We start from the raw sequence: 19,880 nt of genomic DNA, 5'->3' as shown, positions 1-19,880 counted from the left end.
AGTAGCATTGATTACTGCAACAGTGTCTTTGCAGGTCTGAATAAAATAATTACTAAAATGATGAAGAAGAAGAACTCCACTCCAGTTCTACAGTCCTTACACTGTTCCTTTAAATCAAGGCTAAAACCCACCAGTTTAGGATTTGATTAATCATAATTGGAAAATTGGTCAAAATATTAGATGATAGAATTTGACAATGTTTAGTCTTTATTGCTTGCTTCATAATTGGTGATTTATGTTTTTATGCTATAAAGCACATTGGACTGAAATATTCTAAATAAACTTGACTTCATGGAGCGAAAACGTTCCACTTCACCATCTGTTGCAATCTTCTTCTCATGCCCACCTCTCATCTAAAGTACATTTACAATGAGATCCAACACTCTAAATGCAAATGAGCGCCGCAGAGCGACACGCTTACCTCAGAGGAGTCGGAGCAAGGAAACCATGGAAACATTTATTCACCGTCTTTGCTGTTTACTTCCTTACTTTGCTCATTTTTTGGTGGTCTTTGATGTCGTGTTCAGGCACCCCTCTGCTGTTTGTGGTTCCCTGGGCGGTGATGAAGGTCCTGAAGGAAAACAAAGAGTGAGTGACGGAGTCTTCCTCAGCTCTGAGCCTCAGATAAGGAGGAAAGCTAATGATTGTTTCCTTTCCAGATGTTGGGCCGTGAATGAGAACATGAACTACTGGTGGATCATTCGCTTCCCCGTCCTCTCAGCCTCTCTAGTAACGATGTGGTTGTTTTTATTTATTATTATATGAACTGATATCCGACTTTATTCATTCTTTCATTAGCTGCGTTTCCATTACCAACCTTTGTCAATATTCGACTAGTAAAAAAAAACACAATTTCTCAATTGTAGTGTTTTCATTAAATAAGAAATTAAATTAAAATCACACAGCAATAAGCTTGTCATTTAAACAAATGTGATTAAAAATCATGGCACCGACGGATTTTTTTACTTTATTTCAAATAAATAACATTACATAAAGGATCTTTAATAATAATAAATATGACGTTGTTTTAGTAACGTCCGGCTGTTGATCATGTGACTCGTGACGCGAAAAATTGTTTCAGTGTACGGCCAAGAAAAACCCCGCCTCGACCAAAAACATTTATTTATTTATTAATTAATTTAATTTACTTATTTATTTATTTAATTTGACCAAAATTGGCATGTTTCCTTTAAGCAAAGTTATTTTCGCAATTTCAATTTGCACAATTTTATGGTTAATTGAAACAGACAGTGAATTACAAAATTGCAACGGAGTAAGGCTTTTTAATAAACTACCAGAATAAACTCATAACATTATTACAATAAAGTCATAATAGTAGCAGAACAAAGCCGGAAAAATAATAGAAAAAGTTTTTGAGTTTTGAATTGTCTCTTAAAATCCCAACAAAACACACAGTTTGTGGTTTTAATGTTCCAAAGTGTAAAAGGTTTACAGCTGTAAAATCTACCATAATGAATGTGCTGCTGAATGCAGATCATGTCGTTATTTTCCAACCAACAGATCAACTTTCTGATTTTCATGAAGATCCTGGGGGTGATATTTTCCAAACTACGGGCCAACATCCACAGTCGATATCCAGATTACAAACTACGGCAAGTAGACGCAGTCATACTTTATCTCCTGCAAAACGATTGGATGAATTTCAGAACAAAGGAAGTTGAAGTTTGTGTTGGTTTGTTCCTCCAGACTGGCCAAAGCTACCCTCACCCTCATCCCTCTGTTCGGGGTCCATGAGGTGATTTTTATTTTCGCCACAGATGAGCAGACGACAGGGCTGCTGCGCTACATTAAAGTATTTTTCACTCTGTTCATCAGTTCATTTCAGGTAAGTGCAGCTCAGCAGGAAAGGTGGAGATGCAACAAACCAAATTTAATGTTTTTTTTTTTTCTTAATTTTTTTTTCTCAATGGAAAAAAGCAAGATTTTTAAAGATTTTGTTTCTTTGCAGGGGTTACTGGTGGCGGTTCTCTACTGCTATGCTAATAAGGAGGTCTGAGACTTTTACTGTTCATATCAGATTTCTGCTTTATAATTGTAAAATATGCTGTTTTTTATGCAGCATGACTAGCACTTCAGCATTTTTGCTAGTGTTTTTGAAATAATTAATAGTAATAATAATAGTAATACTAAATAACTGAAAAAGTATTTTTACCATTACATTAATCTGATCTAATCTTTCGCTTTGCGCTTTATTTTGCCATAACTAATAGCTTTTGTTATTTTTTAAAAGGCATACTCTTTAAAATGATGAAACATTTGGAAAATTGAATTGCCTGTCAGCCTTTTGTTAGTTTCCTTTTTCTCCGGCTGCAGGTGCAGACAGAGCTGAGGAGGAAGCTCCGCAGCTGGAGGACAGAGACGGAGATCTTACGCCATGCACAGTGACTAGCGGTGCTTGAATCTCGAGGTGAGACTTTCTCCATCGCCACCGTTCCGGATCACAACAGATCCCCCATGTCAGCAACCAGAGCAAAGACAGACAGATCCTCAAACCCTGGGAACTCACAGACTGTTGGATGCAACGTTTGGACAACTCCTCCACAAGCTGATGATTTGTTGAAGCAATCACCTCCAGCAGCAACCAAAGAAAAGACCATGCAGCTCAGGGTTGAGAAGGAGAAGGAAGAATCATCTGCAGAAATGCAGGTGTCTTTCCTCGTTCACCTGAAAGACCCTGTAGAGTTGCTGCCACATGCTGTTAACACAGACTCAGACTGAAAACATTATTTTTCGGCATATGTTTTCATTTACTATATTCTAACATAAATATACATACCTGCAAGCATTTCATATTTGATATCTTATATTTAAAATTCTTATTTAAGTCTTTATTTATTTTTGTTAATGTATTAATGTTAGCCTTTAAAATACCAGAAATGTCATTTAACTTTATGCATTTTTTCTGCTTTAACTGATCAGAGGTTCTGATCAGTTATTCAGAGTACAGATTTTACCAAATACTTTTTTACTTTTACTTCAGTAATTACTTGGATGAATACTTTTCACTTTTACTTAAGAAAAATAAGTTGAAGCGGTGCTGCTCCTCTTACTTTAATTTCATTTTTGTGTCTTGAAACGTGATTGGTGTTTGGTCTTTATAAACTTCACTACCCAGAGTTCCCTTCGGCGCTGCGTCATGAGGTCAAGCTAACATTGTTGTCGTTGGAGACGGCGCAGGCTGAAGCGGGAAGAGAGAAATAAACGCTGAAACCAGTAAAGAAAAGTTACCCGAAGCGCTCCCACCGCGTCAGAAAAGAAGGAAATATGTTCATTTTTATAAAAACATGAATCAGAAACATTATCATTTGGTGGGCTAACAGGAGAATGAGCTTTTCCCCCGCTTCTTCTATTGACCGGCTGTTTGTTTGCTAGCTAAAAGTCAACAGGTTGACTGTTGATTTGCAGCATCTTTCAATGGCCTCAACAGGTAAGGCTAAAACACGTCATTCCCCAGGTAAAAACACGTCTGCTGGGCTTGTTTAATGTCGCTAATTTAGCTGTTGTTTAAGCTCGTAAAGTAAAGTCTGCCCTGTCTGATGTTCTGGCTGTGATTCGTGCAGGTTGGCAGCATCCTTACGTGAACATTTTCAAACATGTTAAAGTTGAGAAATGGAGAAGGTCGGCCAAAGCTGGAGATGTGTCGTCTGCTATGGTAAATAAATCTAAATAAAATCAAAATCTGTACAGTTTGCATTCATTTATAGGTCATTTTTTATAAATTTTTCTAACCGTGTTTTTCTATCCAGCATGAAATTATTTAATATAATCTTTTTTTTAAAGCAACAATTGTGTCCAGAGTTTTTTGCACAGAGGGCAAAAATCCCAAAGTTGAAATTATTCAGAAACCAAAATTTTCTTTCCCACCACCCAATTACAAAACTCAAAAATATCATTGCAAATTATTTTTATTTTACCCGAACAAGAATAAATAAAACAAAATATTTTTTCCTTAATGTTTACAGTCATTTAACGTTTTTAGGCTTATTATTTTCCAATTTTTTAAAGTCTGTAAAATTTTTGTATATTCTCAGCAACGAAAATAAGAGTTTTCTTCTACAAACTTTGTCAAATATAATGGTTAAAATTCAGTTAAAAAACCCCACTGTACTAGTTATTAATCAGTTAATCAATATTTAATGTTCAGATCATTCCTGCACTAAAATGATCTTCAGTCCAGCAGGAAGGGATTTTTTTTAGCTGTAGATTCATCTTTTGATGAAAATAATCAAGCGTTCATAAAAGGACTACTGATTTGCAATTAAAAAAATATGTTTATTTTCTTATTTAAAAAGAAATGTAATTGTTTACTTATATAGTTTAATTAATTTCTAATATTGTAAGAAAAAATACTTTCAGTTAAATGATAAATCTGCGGAATATGCCTTTTGTTCCTGATTAATCTTCAGAATATGTGCTAGCTGAAATAATTAGCTGCAGCTCTATTTGAATCAAAGCTTCAGTGTGTTTTTCACTCTCTCAATAAAAAATGTATAAAAATCACTTGTTAAACCTGTACAATAAAGTTTGATTGATGTGAAAGTAAAAGTTTGAGTTTCTACCTAAACTTTGTGTTCTTGCCATTGACAGGAATTTAAATATGTATGTGTTGCTTTGTCTGGTTTTGTTTTGTTTTTTACTTGTGTGTGTAAAGGTTAAAAAAGTCTAAAAAATCAAAAGAGCTGAAAATGGACTCCCACACTAGATTCAGCTTGTTTGGTCTCTAAATCTCATGCAAGAGCATTGTTAGCTTTAGCTTTAGCTCTAGTCTTTAGCTTTTAGTCGACTTTACTGTAAAAATTAAAAAGCTGCGTTATGATAATCCCTCAGATGAAACTCAGGTTTGTGTTTGTTTGACTGTTTTGCAGGACCGGACTCTGAGGTGTCCGGTGTTTTCTATCAAAGGTCCAGTTCCCACTAACAGCTACATCCTGGTTCCCAAAAGCAGCCACCAGTCTCTGGGCCTGACCGGTCGATACTTCTACCTTCTGTTCAGACCCACGCCTGGAAAATACTTCATGGTCCACCTGGACGTCGCCGTGGAGGTACCGCAGCCAACCGTGGCGGTTCAGTCCGGGTTTGGATGTGGATCTAACTCGTGTTCTGGTCGCTGTGTGCTGCAGGAGGGCCAGGTGGTCCGGATCTCCTTTTCCAACATGTTCAAGGAGTTCAAGTCCACAGCTACTTGGCTCCAGTTTCCCTTCCTTTGTGGAGCTGCGAAGGATTCGGTTTACGAAAAAACCTCGAGATCAGCGAGGCAAGGTAAACTTCATGTTCACACCTTAAAGGTTTTGTTAAAGATCGCTTACAGGAAACCTTTCGTTTTCCAAGCTCTTAAAAAAGACAAAAAGACACCCAGCCGCTTTTTTGCTATAGGTTCTTGTTTTTTGGTGTCTGGAAAATGAGCCGTTAAATTACGTCACATTCCACGGGCACATTGTCCTGTTACCTAGCAACCCAGCTAAGCCCAGCCTGTTACCTAGCAACCCAGCTAAGCCCAGGCTGTTACCAAGCAACCCAGCTAAGCCCAGCCTGTTACCAAGCAACCCTGTTACCTAGCAACCCAGCTAAGCCCAGCCTGTTACCTAGCAACCCAGCTAAGCCCAGCCTGTTACCAAGCAAACCAGCTAAGCCCAGCCTGTTACCTAGCAACCCAGCTAAGCCCAGGCTGTTACCAAGCAACCCAGCTAAGCCCAGCCTGTTGCCTAGCAACCCAGAACTCCAGCACGTTTTGTCTGCTGGATTGTGTTTTTTTGAGTCTGTATTCTCCAGTTAATGATTATTTGATTATTAAATTAGTTGACTATTGCTGTTTCAGCCCTGATGTGAAGTGTTAGTTTTTCACCTCACGTCAGAAAATAAACTACAGTGGATTTAATTCTGGGTTGTTGGCGTAACGGAGAGAGAGTACAGATGTCTGACACACTTTTAGAGTTTTATTTGTAAATAATCTTTGAAAATGACACAGTTTTACTTCCCCTTCACGATGCAGCATGCACTGTTTAGTGTGTTTCTATCACAAACAATCTCAGTAGAACATATATTTTGTTGTTGACATCGATGAAATGTGAATATTTCATGAAGCAGAAAGCATTGAGCTCAGTGGGTTCCAGTTGCAGGTCCGGTTTGTTTCTGCAGTGTCTGTCGTGTGCTGCAGGTCTGGTGGGTCCGGCTCCGGACTCGGTGCGTTGGACCTGCCTGATGATCGACCTGTGCTTCACGCTCACCTTCTACCTCAACCGGCACCACGCTCACCTGAAGAGCGTCAAGCTCTGCGCCAACATGGCCGTGAAAAACATGTTCACCAGCGACCTGCTGCTGGACCCAGGTGAGAAACAAACCGCCGAGGGAACGGGTTAGGGTTAGAGCAAGTCCTTCCCTCCAATCAGGATGTTTGAAATGTTCCTAGTTTCACGCCTCTGGTAAGGCACAGAGCCACCAGTGCTTGGGAAAGGTTACAACTTATTCAGCGAATGTGTGAAAATTAGATATTTTAAATTTTGCCACCTCCAATAATCCTTTCTAATGCGATGCATCAAAATAGGCATAAAACCGTTGATGGAAACATGTTTACTAGCTTTGTTTCCATCAAATGTCATGCAAACTTTTAAAATTTCACAGCCAGCTTCTGCTAACGCGACGCTCGACTGTAGGAAACAGGAAGTAGCGTTTGCTAACTAGCATGGAGCACATCTCAGAAAAATGAAGAATCCTCCCCTCCCAGCTCGAAGTCTGAACTTGGAAATTTTCTGGATTTGGTGCCTTTGGTAAGGCACAGAGCACATTAGCTTTTTGCAAAATTTAGAAAATTATTTGTAATATTAACGTTTCCATCAACAGTTTCTAATGTGATGCTTCAAAATGTTATCTTAAAGCACCAGATAGGCATTTAAAAAACTAATATATCAGAATCAGAAGTTCAGGCTTTGTAAAAATCGGTGATCAGCCTGAAAACTGCAATCAGTTCACCAACCAGAACTTTCTTCTTTTTCCTCCACAGCAGTGACCTTCAGTGAGGCGAAGCTCCGAGGTCTGTCCGCCTGCCGGGGAACGGGTCCGATTCCCAGAGAGATGTCCTTCCCGGTGCCGAAAGGAGGCTCCTGGAATGACTTTTACGATCACGTCAAGTACGAAACTCTGAAGTGCTTTCACCAAAACCACGGCTGTGGCTCGGCGGAAAGCTGCGGGTTCGACTCCAGCTTCCTGCTGCCACCTGTCCAGTGTGTCGGTTTGTGGCTGGATTAGAAAACGTTTTAGAAATTCAGTCACCGTCATCGTGTTGGGAAAAATTCATTTTTGTTCTTCCACTTTGGTCTCTCTGCTTGGAAAATCTGGAAAATGAGCCACTTCAAAAACCTCTCAAGGGGCAATGCAGTTACCTAGCAACCCCAGAGAAGCCTAGCCAATCTGAGCTCCAGCATGTTTGGTCAGCTGGCTTTTCCTGCTGTACAATGGCTGCTGGGAAAGACGAGTGTTTTGTTGTTGACTTATCATCCAGAAACCACCTGCTGCGTTCTGGTTGGATGTGCAGGAGACGCCACTTCTGCTTTTCAAAGACATCTGTTTACGTTTTCACATAAACGTTGAGTTGGGGGTGTGGTGAGCAGCAGCTTATTTGGATTTAAAGTGACAGGACGCCTTAAAGCAGCTCATTCTGAGCTGAAATGTGATTATCTAATAATTATTAATGTAATGAACATGTTTTGTATAGGCCACAGACCGATCCTAACCCGCTAAAGGTAGCATAACGGGTCGCCTTTAAAAAGGTTTATATGACACCAGTAGCTGAGCTGCTCATATTTAGACTGCAGAAGGAATTAAAATGTTTACGTTGTTTTGCTCTACAGGTTTCCCTCTGATGGGACTAAACTTCCCTTTGACTCCATTCAGAAACCGGATCCAGAGGCTGGTAAGTTAACGTTATCTCACAAAACGAGCCTCAGACTCAGAAAAGCTTTTCTGTCTCTAACAGACCGACGTGTGGTGCGATCAGAAACGGTGGCAGCCGTAGTTTTCCTGGAACCAGTTTCTCTCCAGAGGAGTTGCTTGTTTTTTCTGGACCCGGCCATCCGAGTCTGCAGCTCCAATTGGATCAGAAAATGTTCTGACAGAAACGTTTCTGTGCCGTTTTCCGTTTGTCTGGTAATAACTAAATGTTGCGAGGTGATGCTGTTTACGCTGACAAAATTACTCAAAGCACAAATTGGAATAATGAGTTCATTGTTGGCGCTGAGGTTTGTTTTCCTGAACAAAAAGCCTCATTTCAGCTGGACCCGGGTTTTCATTTCTCCTCAAACGGGTTCTTGTGCAGACGGATAAATGCATCCAGTGTTCAGTCCACAGGAACGATGATATTTATACTTTTATTGTAACAACTGTAAAAACTCGTAAAGTAATTATTTTTCAGTCACTGATTTCCAGTTCATTTCTCTCCAGGAAGACCTTCAGACGAGACTGACGAGCCTCGCTCCGCCAGAATCAGCGGCCCGGTTCAACACCGAGGTTCTCCCTGTCAGCTGATCGCCGCCTCCAGACTCGTAAAAACAGATTCAGATCCTTACATTTAGTTTTTATGTTTCAGACAAGAAAAGAATCTAAAACTTGTTGCATTCTTCGTTTCGTCTTCTCAGCTCCCGAGGAACCGAACGTCTGTGGCGTCCAGCGTTCCCGAGTTGAGTCCGTCTGACGCGACGGAGGCAGGAGTTCATGTGTACGCGCATCCGCAAGACGCTCTCAGCACGCACGGAGACAGCAGCGGAGACGAGGTGCTGCCAGCAGCTGGACCGCAGCTGCCAAACACAAGGCGCGCGGGCCAAAGCCGGCCCGCCGTAAAGCTTTATGTGGCCCAGGGGGACAGGAGAATAGAACCTGGAAATAACTGTTCTATGCTTAAAAACAGTTTTTTTGGGGACAGGATTAAGAGCACAGGAATAAATATCTGAATTTTTCTTAGAATTTTGACTTTTTTCCTAACCCTAATCCTAAAATCAATAGTTGCAGTAATGGAGAAAAAAAGATTTTGGTAAAAATAAGAATTCTGGGGGAAAAAAGGTCGATTCTGAAAAAAATTCAGAATTTGAGATAAAACTTTCAGAATTCTGAGACAATTTTTATATTTTTCAGAATTGTGACTTCAGAGGATTAAAGTGAGAATCTCTTTTTCAGTGGCAGTAATATTCTTCCATAGGTATTCTGCCAAATTGCATCAATGTGTAATGATGTGATTTAACTCTGCCGTTGAGTGCAGAGGCGCCTGTTCGCTCCGATTTACAGGTTTGCTTTTGGGTTTTATCATCACGTTCATAATCTCAATATTTCCCAAAATAAAAATGAGTTTGACATTTCTGGACTAAATCAAATCTAAAACATCAAGGAAATCTGCAGTGATGTGATGTAAATAGACAACATGAGGGAACAAATACTCCCAGTCTCATTGTTTGGCTGCTGTCTGTTGTGATTAAACATCTGGACTTGCTCTCCAGGTGTTTGGCTCCTCAGTGTCGCTTCCTGTGGCCTCGTTCAAAGAGAGCAAGCAGCAGGTATGTTGGGTGCAGAAACACTTCCTTAGTGACTGAATGATTAAATATTTAATGTAATGCATCTTTTCCTGCTGCGCTCCGCGTTGGAAGCTCCTGCCCGACCCGATCCTGCAGCTCAGCCGGATCATCGGCTTCGGAGGAGCCACCACCAGATATGTACGATAATCGCTCTTCAGATGAAATCTGACTTAATTTAGAGGTTTAGTAGCAGAACCTTTCCGTCCTGCAGGCCCTGTGGACCAAATCAGGGGAGGAAGTGGTTTATCCGTGCCACGCGATCATCGTTTCTATGAAGATCCTGTCCAGCGAGCAAAGATTCTTCATCGGCCACACAGATAAGGTGCTTCATTTTAGCTAAACCCCAAATCAGCTTTCTGTTCCCAGATGGGCTGGACTGGTCCTGAAGGCTCCTGTGTTCTGGGTAAATTGGTTTCAATCTGCAATATTTGTCCTAAAACTGCCCCAGTGCTGCCCTCTTCTGGTTGGACGGTGGCACTGCAGGTGACTTTTCCTATTGGTTCCAATGGTAAAGCTCAGCTAATGCTACGTCGCTCGGCCCTGCGTTAGTATTTAACAACATTTATAGATTTGTCTCCTATCAATTTTGCTTTTGCAAAAACGTTTTTAAATTTGTTGCTCGCTACTCGAGTTTTGGAGAAAAGTCACAAGATTTCCAGCTAGTCACTTTTGGAGAAACGTTGCTAAATTTGATTTGATGCTGGTTGCCTTTTTGAATAAAGTCTCAAAATTTGTCAAAAGTCTTTTTTTTTCTGGAAAAGTTGCTAAATTTAGTTGTTGGTTGCTTTTATAGAAAATAATTCACTAGAATGATCGCTTTCTTTTTTTTTTTAAGAAAAAGTTGCTAAATTTATTCCTTTTTTGCGAAAAGTATAATAGAATAAAAGTTGCCAGATTTGTCTCTTTTATTTGGTAGTTGTTGCTAATCTGTCTTTTTGTAAAAACGCAGATAGCTTTTCCAAGGGAATTTATAATTTATTTTGGAAATAAAGAAAGGTAACTTTGTAATGAATCTCTTTTTTGGCGATTTGGGGGGAATGTTGTTAAATCTGTATGGATGGATACCCAACGGTGCGGACGGGCTGACTTCCTGTCTCTCCTGTCTGCAGATTTCTGCGCTGACCTTTAACGGCAGTACGACCCTGCTGGCGTCGGCCCAGAGCGGCAGCAACAGCGTGGTGCGGCTGTGGGACTACAGCGGAGGAAGCTGCCTGTCCATGTTCAGGGCTCACTCTCATTCTCTGTCCTGTCTCAGGTGAGTTCAGACCCGAACGGCTTCGGCTTCCTTTGTCTTCCTCTCATTGACCTCGCTCTGCCCCAAGTTTCTCCTCTGGGGGCGGCATCCTCTGTGGCGTGGGGAAGGACAGACACAACAAAACGGTGAGCAGCTGGTTTATTTCTGCATTTAGAAAAAGCTGCAAGGAAAAATAAACTGACGATATTAACAGCAACATGGCTGCTGCAAAAAGGCTTGAAAATAATAGACTAAATAAAATAATACTGGTTCCTGTCCAGCCATCAAAGAGCTTCTCAGTGAGAGCTGAGTAGAAATTAGCTACTTTTACTTGAGTCATGTCATTATGAAGAATCTCTTCTCTTGAGTTAAATTTCTGGATTTTCTTCCCACTGAATGAAAAACAAACATGTTTTAACCAAAAACCAGACAGACTCACCTGCAGTTTCTGTTAAAGTTTCATCAGTTTTTTATCGAAAGAAACCGATTTGAAAATATCGTCCGAGAATTTAGTTATTTTTTGTTGCTTAAATGAATTATTGTCATTTTGGATCTTAAAATACCAACATTTCCACTTTACTTTCCACTCTTACTTGAGTGATTTCTTGGATGGATACTTTTTACTTCTACTGAGGTAAAACTTTGGTTTTTTATGTCTGATGAACGCTAAGTGCTAGCCGTCGATGACGTCGACTGGTTTGCGTTTTGTTTTGGTATAATTGTGTTTTTTAGATGGTGGTGGTGTGGAACACGCTAAACGCTGCTAAAGGCGGGGAGGGAACCATCTTGGCCAAAGCGCACACAGATGTGGACATCGTCACCATGAAGGTCACTTCCTTCGATGAGACGAGGTAAACGGCTTGTTCCTGCTGCTGCTGCACCGAAACACAACAAATTCTGCAGCACATCTACATGTTACAATCGTCATAGTCAAGCTAGCATAGCTGACTTACTTTCCTTCTTCATTCACTATGTTTTCCTTAATTAAAACGTTTTCCTGACCTCGTTATCTAGCTGTTGTCGTGGTGACAATTAGTAGCAAAGCACTGGGTCCATTTTTCTTTTATACATCAGGCGTACATTTAAGATTTAGCTCGTTATGTTGATAACAGATAAAACCAATGCTAGTCTTCACTAGCGATCGGGATCTTTAGCGTCACTTTGCAACGTGCCTATAAATAATGTTTAATTTTTTTGTTCTTTCCATTTATGCTACAGAATGACATAAAGTGAATAAAACCCAGTAAAATAAAACCTTGATATAAAGAATAAACGCTTTTAGTTAGTAACTGGGATGGAGTGAAACCTGCTGCAGTAAATCAATTAAGCTATTAATCACATGATAAATTAAAACAAACTCAATAATTTCCTTTTGCATTATTTCTTATTTTTCTGTTTCTTGTGTTTGCAGAGTCTTTATAATACCTTTTATATGTTGGTTTGTTTATTTTTGGATATTTTAAATGTCTTCCAGGTCAAATGTTAAAGTTTAATGATGGTTGAGAATGTGTTCCTGCATCGTTTGACTAGAAAATGGTCTAAAATCTGCAGTCTGGTCGTTTATCGCAGTAACTTAGGGAACGTTTGTTACCTCAGCACTGAGTTGCACGTTTGAGTCGCTGTGTTGAGTTGATGTGCCGACCTGAGCTGCTGCGTCGTCAGGATGGTGTCGTGCGGCCGAGAGAACGTCCGTCTGTGGCGGGTCCGGAACGGCTCGCTGCGGTCCTGCCCGGTCTACCTGGGAGAGTTTCACTCCCTGGACTTCACTGACGTGGCGTTCCAGGAGGGCGGCGCCGCTGACCAGCAGCTCGACGACCGAACGCTGTGAGTGACTTTGCTGTTTTTCTTTCGGGTCTCTCGGTTTTTCCCACTGACGGCGTTTTGTTGTTCCTCGCTCAGATTCGCCAGCACGCAGAGCGGCCATGTTTTGGAGATCGACTACAGCAGAGTGACGGTTAAAAACGTGAGGCGGTTGATGCCTGCACAGCAGCGGCATGCAGAACGCAGGGAGAAATGGACGTTCAACACCGGTGGGTTAAACCCCGCAGGCCCTCCTGTGTTTAAACAAATATATACATCTAATTTAGCTTTTCTCAGAGATTACAAACTCTGTTTCAGTAAATACAAACTCCACCAGAGGTGTAAATATCCCATTAATATTATCGTATATATTTGTTTTGATACTTTTACTTACTTATGTTATTATTATTGTGTCCTTGCAGCAAAATTTTCCTCTATGTGCATTTTAAATGTACAATTGAATGACAATAACGTCTAAGTATCACAACAGCTGCTGTAGTTTCAGAGAAAATATGGATTAAACTTAAAATAATTTGGAATATTTGCTGGATATTTGTTGCATTTTACATCAGATAAACCTTTTAGAAATACAAGTAAAACTACAAACTTTTTTAAACCAGAGATCCACATTACATGTGCAAAAAAACCATGTACAATGAAGTAAATTAAAGCAAATTTACAGAAGTTTTAGTAAAAAAAAAAAAAATACCAGGCAAAATCTACAAAATTTCTTGTTTTTGATATATATTTTTAAATATATTAAATATATAAATTTATTTATTTATTGTCCAATTATAATAAAACAATTAGAAAAAAAGAAAAAACTTGCAACATTTGTAGGCACATTTTACTGGAAAGCCTTTTTTTATAAAGACACTAAAGTAGCTCCGTATGTGTTGTTTGTATCTCAGGTCCAGGGATTCCCATCAACAGCATCAGCGTGTCTTCGTCGTTCTGCGCCACCGGCACCGAGGACGGCTTCCTGCGGCTCTGGACCCTCGATTTCTCTGCAGTCATTTTGGAGGCGGGTAGGCACAGCGGGGGGCAGGAAAGGTTCTGCCCGCATGAGCGAACCGATCCCCACGGGTCCAACTCTGCAGGCAGTCTTTTCACCCTGAGGACAAACGATTGACATTACATCTTCATGATAAGTTCAGTTGAAAGGTCGACCCAGTTTCAGACATAAAGACGGTTCTGGTTTGGGATGCACAATAAATCGGCACCAACATCGGTATCGGCTGATATTAGTCATTTTTAACATATCGGTATCAGCTGATATTAGTCATTTTTAACATATTGGTCCGATGAATAAAACTGGGCCATCTTGTTGCTGCCAGTTTCTGGTCGTTTTTCCAAAGGTGTCAAAACAATAGAGAAATAAATATCGGTAAATATTGGTTATCGTACAATATTGATATTGGCCCAAATTTTCATATCGGTCCATCCATAGTTCAGGTGACTCTTATTATAGGTCGGGATATTTTACTATCTCAGGATTTGATTCAAAATCAATGTTTGATTCAATATATCTGTGAAAGAAATCATCAAGTATGGAGGGCAAAAGGTGGCAAAATTAAATAAACAAATAGTCCATGAAATACATATGCATAAATCTCTCATTTGTTTATTTTCCAGCCTTTATTTTATCAGGACAAAAAACCCTTTGAGGTTAAAAACTTGTTTTTCAAGAGATTCCTGACTGCAGCACAGAAAAACTCAGTGAAAAGAAACTCTATGAAAACTGAGCTGCATTTCATAGAATCAACCTCAAGCTTTAGATTTAAAATGAAATTTATTAGGAAATCATTAAAAGCAGCTGGATCTGACAGTTTAAATCGTCATGACGACGGATGTCCAGGATTTTAGATTATTGCTGATTTTTAATGAAAATGACAGAAGAATCTCCCTGTAAACTTGGATGAACTAAAACTGATGATAAAAGTTCCTCTGTTGGGTTTTCTGAACGTGAAGCGTTTCGGTAAAACCTCGCCGGTTTGTTGTCTTCCAGAGCACGAAGGCCCGGTGGCCGTGGTGTCGGTGTCGTCCGACAGCCTGCAGGTTCTGGCCGCCACCTTCACCGGAAACCTGGGCTACCTCGACGTGAGCAGCCGCGGCTACAGCACCCTGATGAGGTCGCACACCGACGACGTGCTGGGCTTCAGCGTGGACGGCATCCGGCGCCACCTGACCACCGCCTCGGCTGACGGGACGCTGCGCGTCTGGCACATGGATTCCTTACAGCAGGTCAGCCGGCGCCGGATCTAAAGTTTTGGTTTTCAACTTACAGTCATGAAAATATCAGGAAACTCCGGTAAACACACCGATCTCCACACGTCTGGACACTGTGAAAACTGTGACTACCACAGACCAAAGTCATCATAATTAACTAAAACTAATGAAATATGACTTTGTGTAAAAAAATGTAGTGATGTGTTTTGACTAGGCCATGGTTCTGTCCTAGCCTCTCATCAGCTGGGCTCTGTGTGTTTTTCTCCCTGTAGTTGTATGATTTCGCGTCGATGGACAAACCGTGCTCCGTGGCGTTTCATCCACACGAGCCGACCTTCGCCTGCGGCTTCTGCTCCGGAACCGTCAGAGTGTTTGACATTTCCAGCGCCAGGCTGCTGGCCGAGCACAAGTAGGCAGCTTTCCCACGTCTGCTGCCGGCAGCTGGCTCAGACGGACGGCGTCCTGGTTCTGTTACGGTTCCATCATGGTTCCGTTATGGTTCTGTACCGGTTCCATCACGGTTCTGTTACGGTTCCATTACGGTTCCGTTACGGTTCCATCACGGTTCTGTTACGGTTCCATTACGGTTCCGTCATGGTTCCTTCACGGTTCCGTCATGGTTCCTTCACGGTTCCGTCATGGTTCCTTCACGGTTCTGTTACGGTTCCGTTATGGTTCTGTTACGGTTCTGTCCCAGTTCCGTCCCGGTTCTGTCCCGGTTCCATCACGGTTCCGTTACGGTTCCATCATGGTTCTGTTACGGTTCCATCATGGTTCCGTTACAGTTCTGTACCGGTTCCATCATGGTTGTGTTACAGTTCTGTACCGGTTCCATTCCGGTTCCGTCACGGTTCTGTCACGGTGCCGTCCCGGTTCCGTTACGGTTCCATCCTGGTTCCGTCACGGTTCCGTTACGGTTCCATCCCGGTTCCGTCACGGTTCCGTTACGGTTCCATCCTGGTTCCGTCACGGTTCCGTTACGGTTCCATCCTGGTTCCGTCCCGGTTCCGTCACGGTTCCTTCACGGTTCCTTTATGGTTCTGTCACGGTTCCATCCCGGTTCCGTCACGGTTCCTTCACGGTTCCTTTATGGTTCTGTCACGGTTCCATCCCGGTTCCGTCACGGTTCCATCCCGGTTCCTTCACGGTTCCTTCATGGTTCCTTCACGGTTCCGTCACGGTTCCTTCATGGTTCCTTCACGGTTCCGTTACGGTTCTGTCCCGGTTCTGTTTCCTCCCAGGCAGCACCGAGGGGAGGTCATCGGTCTGGCCTTCTCCTCAGACGGAGACCTGATGTTCAGCGCCGACTCTGACGGCTCTCTGGTGCTTCATGACGTCTCGGAGGAGGAGCACAGCGTGGTCAGAGTGGCATGTATGCAGATGCTGACGCTTCATTACATCACTTCCTGCAGCTGCATAGTGACTCAAATCACAAGCTGAGATTCAGGAATGCTTTTAAATATCAGATGATGACGAATGATTTTATTTCAGTAACTTTATTTGAGACGGTGAAAATACGACTGACAGAACAGCTGATATAGACATGAAGGAGTCTTTTGTTTATATCAGCTGTTCTGTCAGTCAGAAGAGATTTCCAGACAAAAGTTTTTTGTTTTTTAAATCAGGAAGTTAAGTTTCTTTTAACTTATGTTTGATAATATATTGAGTTGTCAGAAGCAGATCTGTCAAGGATGAAATGAAGAAGCTTTAAGTGTTTGGATGCTTGTTTGTCTTTTCAGACAGTAATTTTCTCTCCTTTACATTTAATTTCTACTTTCTCTGCATGTCTTAATTCAAACTGTGGCTTTAAACTCGTTACGTCTGTAAAAGTCAGGATCCGTTTTCATGTTTCTCTGCTGAACCTGATCCATGTTTGCAGGCAGCGTTGTGGCCCGAGGCACTGAGCGCGCTCCGGACGCTCTGGCGGTCAGCGGCGACAGCAGCCGGCTGGCGTTCGTCGGTCCGACGCCGCACGTCATCACCGTCGCTGACGCTCGCTCTCTGGACGAGGTACTCTGACCTTTAACCCCCGTCCACTGCTAAACTAACACAGAGTTAAAATAAAATTGGTAATTATCTTATTTAAACCGTATCCCAGCGTCCTTCTAGAGCTAAGGTGTTCAAAGTGCGGTCAGGGGGCCATTTGTGGCTCGTGGCCCACCTACTACAGTTCAAGATTGAATTAATTAAATTAGAACAAAACTGTGAATTTTATATCAAAATCTACTTACAAAGATGTCGGATGCAAAATAAAGAGATCATCTTTTCCAGACTTTGTTGTTCTCCACACTGACTTTAAAAAAGACAGAACTCTGAGAAAAGTCAAAATTATTAGGAAAAAAAATCAGAATTCTAATAAAAAATTTCAAATCTGGTTTAAAAAAACCTACAGTTTTGACGTTTGTTTCCTGCAGTTTTAACGTTTGTTTCCTGCAGTTTTGACGTTTGTTTCCTGCAGTTTTAACGTTTGTTTCCTACAGTTTTAACGTTTGTTTACTGCAGTTTTAACGTTTGTTTCCTACAGTTTTGACGTTTGTTTCCTGCAGTTTTAACGTTTGTTTCCTGCAGTTTTAATGTTTGTTTTTGGGTTTTGTCCGCCGCTCCACCACTGCTGGCCCTTTAAGTCGCCCATAATCCCGATTTTTCCCAAATGAAGAGTTTGACGCCCCTGAGCGTGTTGCTTTCTGCAGCTGCTGCATGTGGACGTCAGCGTTTTGGACGTGGAAAGCTCCGAGCTGGATTCAGCGCTGAAGGTCCGCTTCTCTCCGCCCTCCGCCGAACATTTACTTGTCGCTACGTCTGCTAACAAAATCCTGTGGATCAGCACCAAGACGGGCCGTCTGCTCAGACAGGTAACCGCCGTCGCTTACCGGGTTTATCGACCCATCGGTAATTTTGTGGCAGGATCACTGCAAAAACACAGTCTTACCAAATATTCTGTCTAGTTTTACTGAAAACAAAACAAACTTGCAAGTAACTTTTCAACAAGATATAGGAGGTTTTTTAAGTTAATAATTCCCCAGTTTTAGTTCCACTCACAGATTATTTCACTTCTAACATGGAAAAATGTCTTGTTATAAGTGGAACTAGAACTTTTTCATCAATATTATGGAATTGTTGACTTGCAGCTAGCTCCTATGCTTATAAAAGTTCCCTGTAAATTAGTTTTGTCTTATTTTAATTGTCATAAAATATCTGCACTAGATACTAGACCAAAATACTTGGTAATATTTGTGTTTCTGCAGAGTTTGATCCCCGTTTCACCTGATACTTGAGTTTGCTCAGCAACGTTGCGGTCTCTGCAGGTGTCCGGCGTCCATAAGCGTCCCTGTTCCTCTCTGGCTGTGAGCGAAGACGGACGCTTCCTCCTCACGTCTGGACACAACACTGTGAAAGTGTGGGACTACAAGCGGACAAACCAAGTTAACCCACAGGTAGCTTTGGATTCGGTGGTTTTAGGGCTGCAGTCAGTGGTTTTGGTTGTTGATTATTCTCTATTATTTGATTAATCAATGATTCTGACGATTAATCGAATAAAACATGGATACTTTCTGCAGATTTTTAATTTAACCACTTAATCTTATTTTCCAAAATATTTGAAATACATTTCAAAATATAAATAAACAAATAATATATATTAGAAAATAAACATTTTATTCCCTAAAATGCAGAAAAAGCTTTCCTTTCTTAAATGTTTGATCATTTGTATCAAAGATTCATCTGCAGCTAAAACGTATTTCTGACATGAACATGTAAAAGTTTCAGTGTAAGGATCATCTGGTTTTTATTTTATTGACCGATTAATAATTGATAAATAATCAGGAGATTTTATTTTACAAAACCTGGTAAGTTTTTTTTTTTTAATTTATCTTAAATGCAAAATGTATTATTTATTCATTTTTAGGTTAATTACTGGTCTGAGTGTGAATACTCCAGAGAACGATTAAAGTTATTTCAGTAATTGTTTAATCAAGATTAGTCGTTCCAGTTTTATATATTTTATGACCTTTTCATGCTTTTAAAAACAATAAATTACATTAAAACAACAATCAGAACAAATAGCTATCAGTTTGTTTATTAAATTTTTGAGCAAACCGTCGTTTCATCTGCAGTTGATGAGTATTGACTGAATGTTTATTGAACACGCCTGTTGGTCCCAGATGTACATCGGCCACAGCCAGCCGATCCGCCAGGTCAGCTTCACCCCCGACCAGCTCGGGGTCGTCTCCGTGGGAGACGCCATATTCCTCTGGGACTTCCTGGCAGAGCCTGATGAATGTGTAATGGGCAGCAGGTAAGACGTCGCTCCGTTCACCTGCTGCAGATTCAGCTTCAGTACTGAAGACCAACTCCTTCTGTTCCCACAGATCCCAGTTCAAAGCTAGCTACAACATTCCTCTGCCAGCAGGTACGGCTTTAGCTCGGCGCTACAGTAGGTCAGGCTTAAATTAGCAGCTTCTCGCTGAGGAAAGGGTCCATTATGGGGTTAATTTCTTCCCTGTAAATCCAGACGGTGAAGTGAACGCAGCACAGCTGTCCAATGGGATGCCTCGGCAGGCGGTGCCGCTCCCCTCCTCGCAGCACCAGCTGGACGTTAGCGCCATGGACCCAGAGATTCAGGGAGGCACGTTGCTTTTAATCCTCCGTTTGGTCAAAACCAACTAAAATGTTTTAAACACGCGATAAATCATGTTCATTTACAGATATTAGTGGTGGGGACCGCTAACTGAACGGTTAGCTGCGCTAAAGTAAACACTAATCCCCAACATTAGTTCCGCTAATGCTAAAGGCTATGCCAACATGGTATTTAGCAGGAGCTAATGCTAAAGCGCTATGCCAACATGGTATTTAGCAGGAGCTAATGCTAGAGCGCTATGCCAACATGGTATTTAGCAGGAGCTAATGCTAAGGCACTATGCCAACATGGTATTTAGCAGGAGCTAATGCTAAAGCGCTATGCCAACATGGTATTTAGCAGGAGCTAATGCTAAAGCGCTATGCCAACATGGTATTTAGCAGGAGCTAATGCTAAAGCGCTATGC

General features: G+C 41.3%; 2 protein-coding genes across 4 annotated transcripts in view; both read left to right on the top strand.

The window, feature by feature from the left end:
- LOC106947547 (glucagon receptor-like) overlaps positions 1–2,866 on the top strand; it is a 15,594-nt gene extending 12,728 nt beyond the window's left edge. Inside the window, exons 9-14 of the mRNA XM_015032620.1 lie at positions 528–588; positions 660–729; positions 1,522–1,613; positions 1,708–1,846; positions 1,970–2,011; positions 2,335–2,866. Coding sequence (XP_014888106.1) covers positions 528–588; positions 660–729; positions 1,522–1,613; positions 1,708–1,846; positions 1,970–2,011; positions 2,335–2,406 — 476 coding nt within the window. The 3' untranslated portion in view covers positions 2,407–2,866. The remainder of the gene's footprint in view (positions 1–527; positions 589–659; positions 730–1,521; positions 1,614–1,707; positions 1,847–1,969; positions 2,012–2,334) is intronic.
- Positions 2,867–3,092: 226 nt separating this feature from the next.
- wdr90 (WD repeat domain 90) overlaps positions 3,093–19,880 on the top strand; it is a 30,479-nt gene continuing 13,691 nt past the window's right edge. Inside the window, exons 1-27 of one of the 3 annotated variants that reach the window (XM_015032615.1) lie at positions 3,093–3,448; positions 3,582–3,673; positions 4,887–5,063; positions 5,142–5,280; positions 6,176–6,346; positions 7,022–7,145; positions 7,866–7,927; positions 8,455–8,555; positions 8,649–8,783; positions 9,501–9,557; positions 9,648–9,713; positions 9,787–9,897; positions 10,685–10,830; positions 10,898–10,955; positions 11,542–11,660; positions 12,472–12,633; positions 12,709–12,839; positions 13,521–13,637; positions 14,618–14,853; positions 15,111–15,247; positions 16,080–16,210; positions 16,718–16,848; positions 17,529–17,690; positions 18,144–18,272; positions 18,999–19,132; positions 19,206–19,246; positions 19,349–19,462. In XM_015032615.1, coding sequence (XP_014888101.1) covers positions 3,436–3,448; positions 3,582–3,673; positions 4,887–5,063; positions 5,142–5,280; positions 6,176–6,346; positions 7,022–7,145; positions 7,866–7,927; positions 8,455–8,555; positions 8,649–8,783; positions 9,501–9,557; positions 9,648–9,713; positions 9,787–9,897; positions 10,685–10,830; positions 10,898–10,955; positions 11,542–11,660; positions 12,472–12,633; positions 12,709–12,839; positions 13,521–13,637; positions 14,618–14,853; positions 15,111–15,247; positions 16,080–16,210; positions 16,718–16,848; positions 17,529–17,690; positions 18,144–18,272; positions 18,999–19,132; positions 19,206–19,246; positions 19,349–19,462 — 3,196 coding nt within the window. In that variant the 5' untranslated portion in view covers positions 3,093–3,435. Of the gene's footprint in view, positions 3,449–3,581; positions 3,674–4,886; positions 5,064–5,141; positions 5,281–6,175; positions 6,347–7,018; positions 7,146–7,865; positions 7,928–8,454; positions 8,556–8,648; positions 8,784–9,500; positions 9,558–9,647; positions 9,714–9,786; positions 9,898–10,684; positions 10,831–10,897; positions 10,956–11,541; positions 11,661–12,471; positions 12,634–12,708; positions 12,840–13,520; positions 13,638–14,617; positions 14,854–15,110; positions 15,248–16,079; positions 16,211–16,717; positions 16,849–17,528; positions 17,691–18,143; positions 18,273–18,998; positions 19,133–19,205; positions 19,247–19,348; positions 19,463–19,880 lie in introns of all 3 variants that reach the window. The other 2 variants (XM_015032614.1, XM_015032616.1) reach the window with 2 other exon arrangements.

This window comes from Poecilia latipinna, unplaced genomic scaffold, assembly GCF_001443285.1.
Source record: "Poecilia latipinna isolate Pla-1442-1.1 unplaced genomic scaffold, P_latipinna-1.0 Scaffold247, whole genome shotgun sequence".
NCBI classification, from domain to species: Eukaryota; Metazoa; Chordata; class Actinopteri; order Cyprinodontiformes; family Poeciliidae; genus Poecilia; species Poecilia latipinna.
Note: the sequence above shows the minus strand (reverse complement) of the source record. Positions and strands in the feature narration are given on the sequence as shown.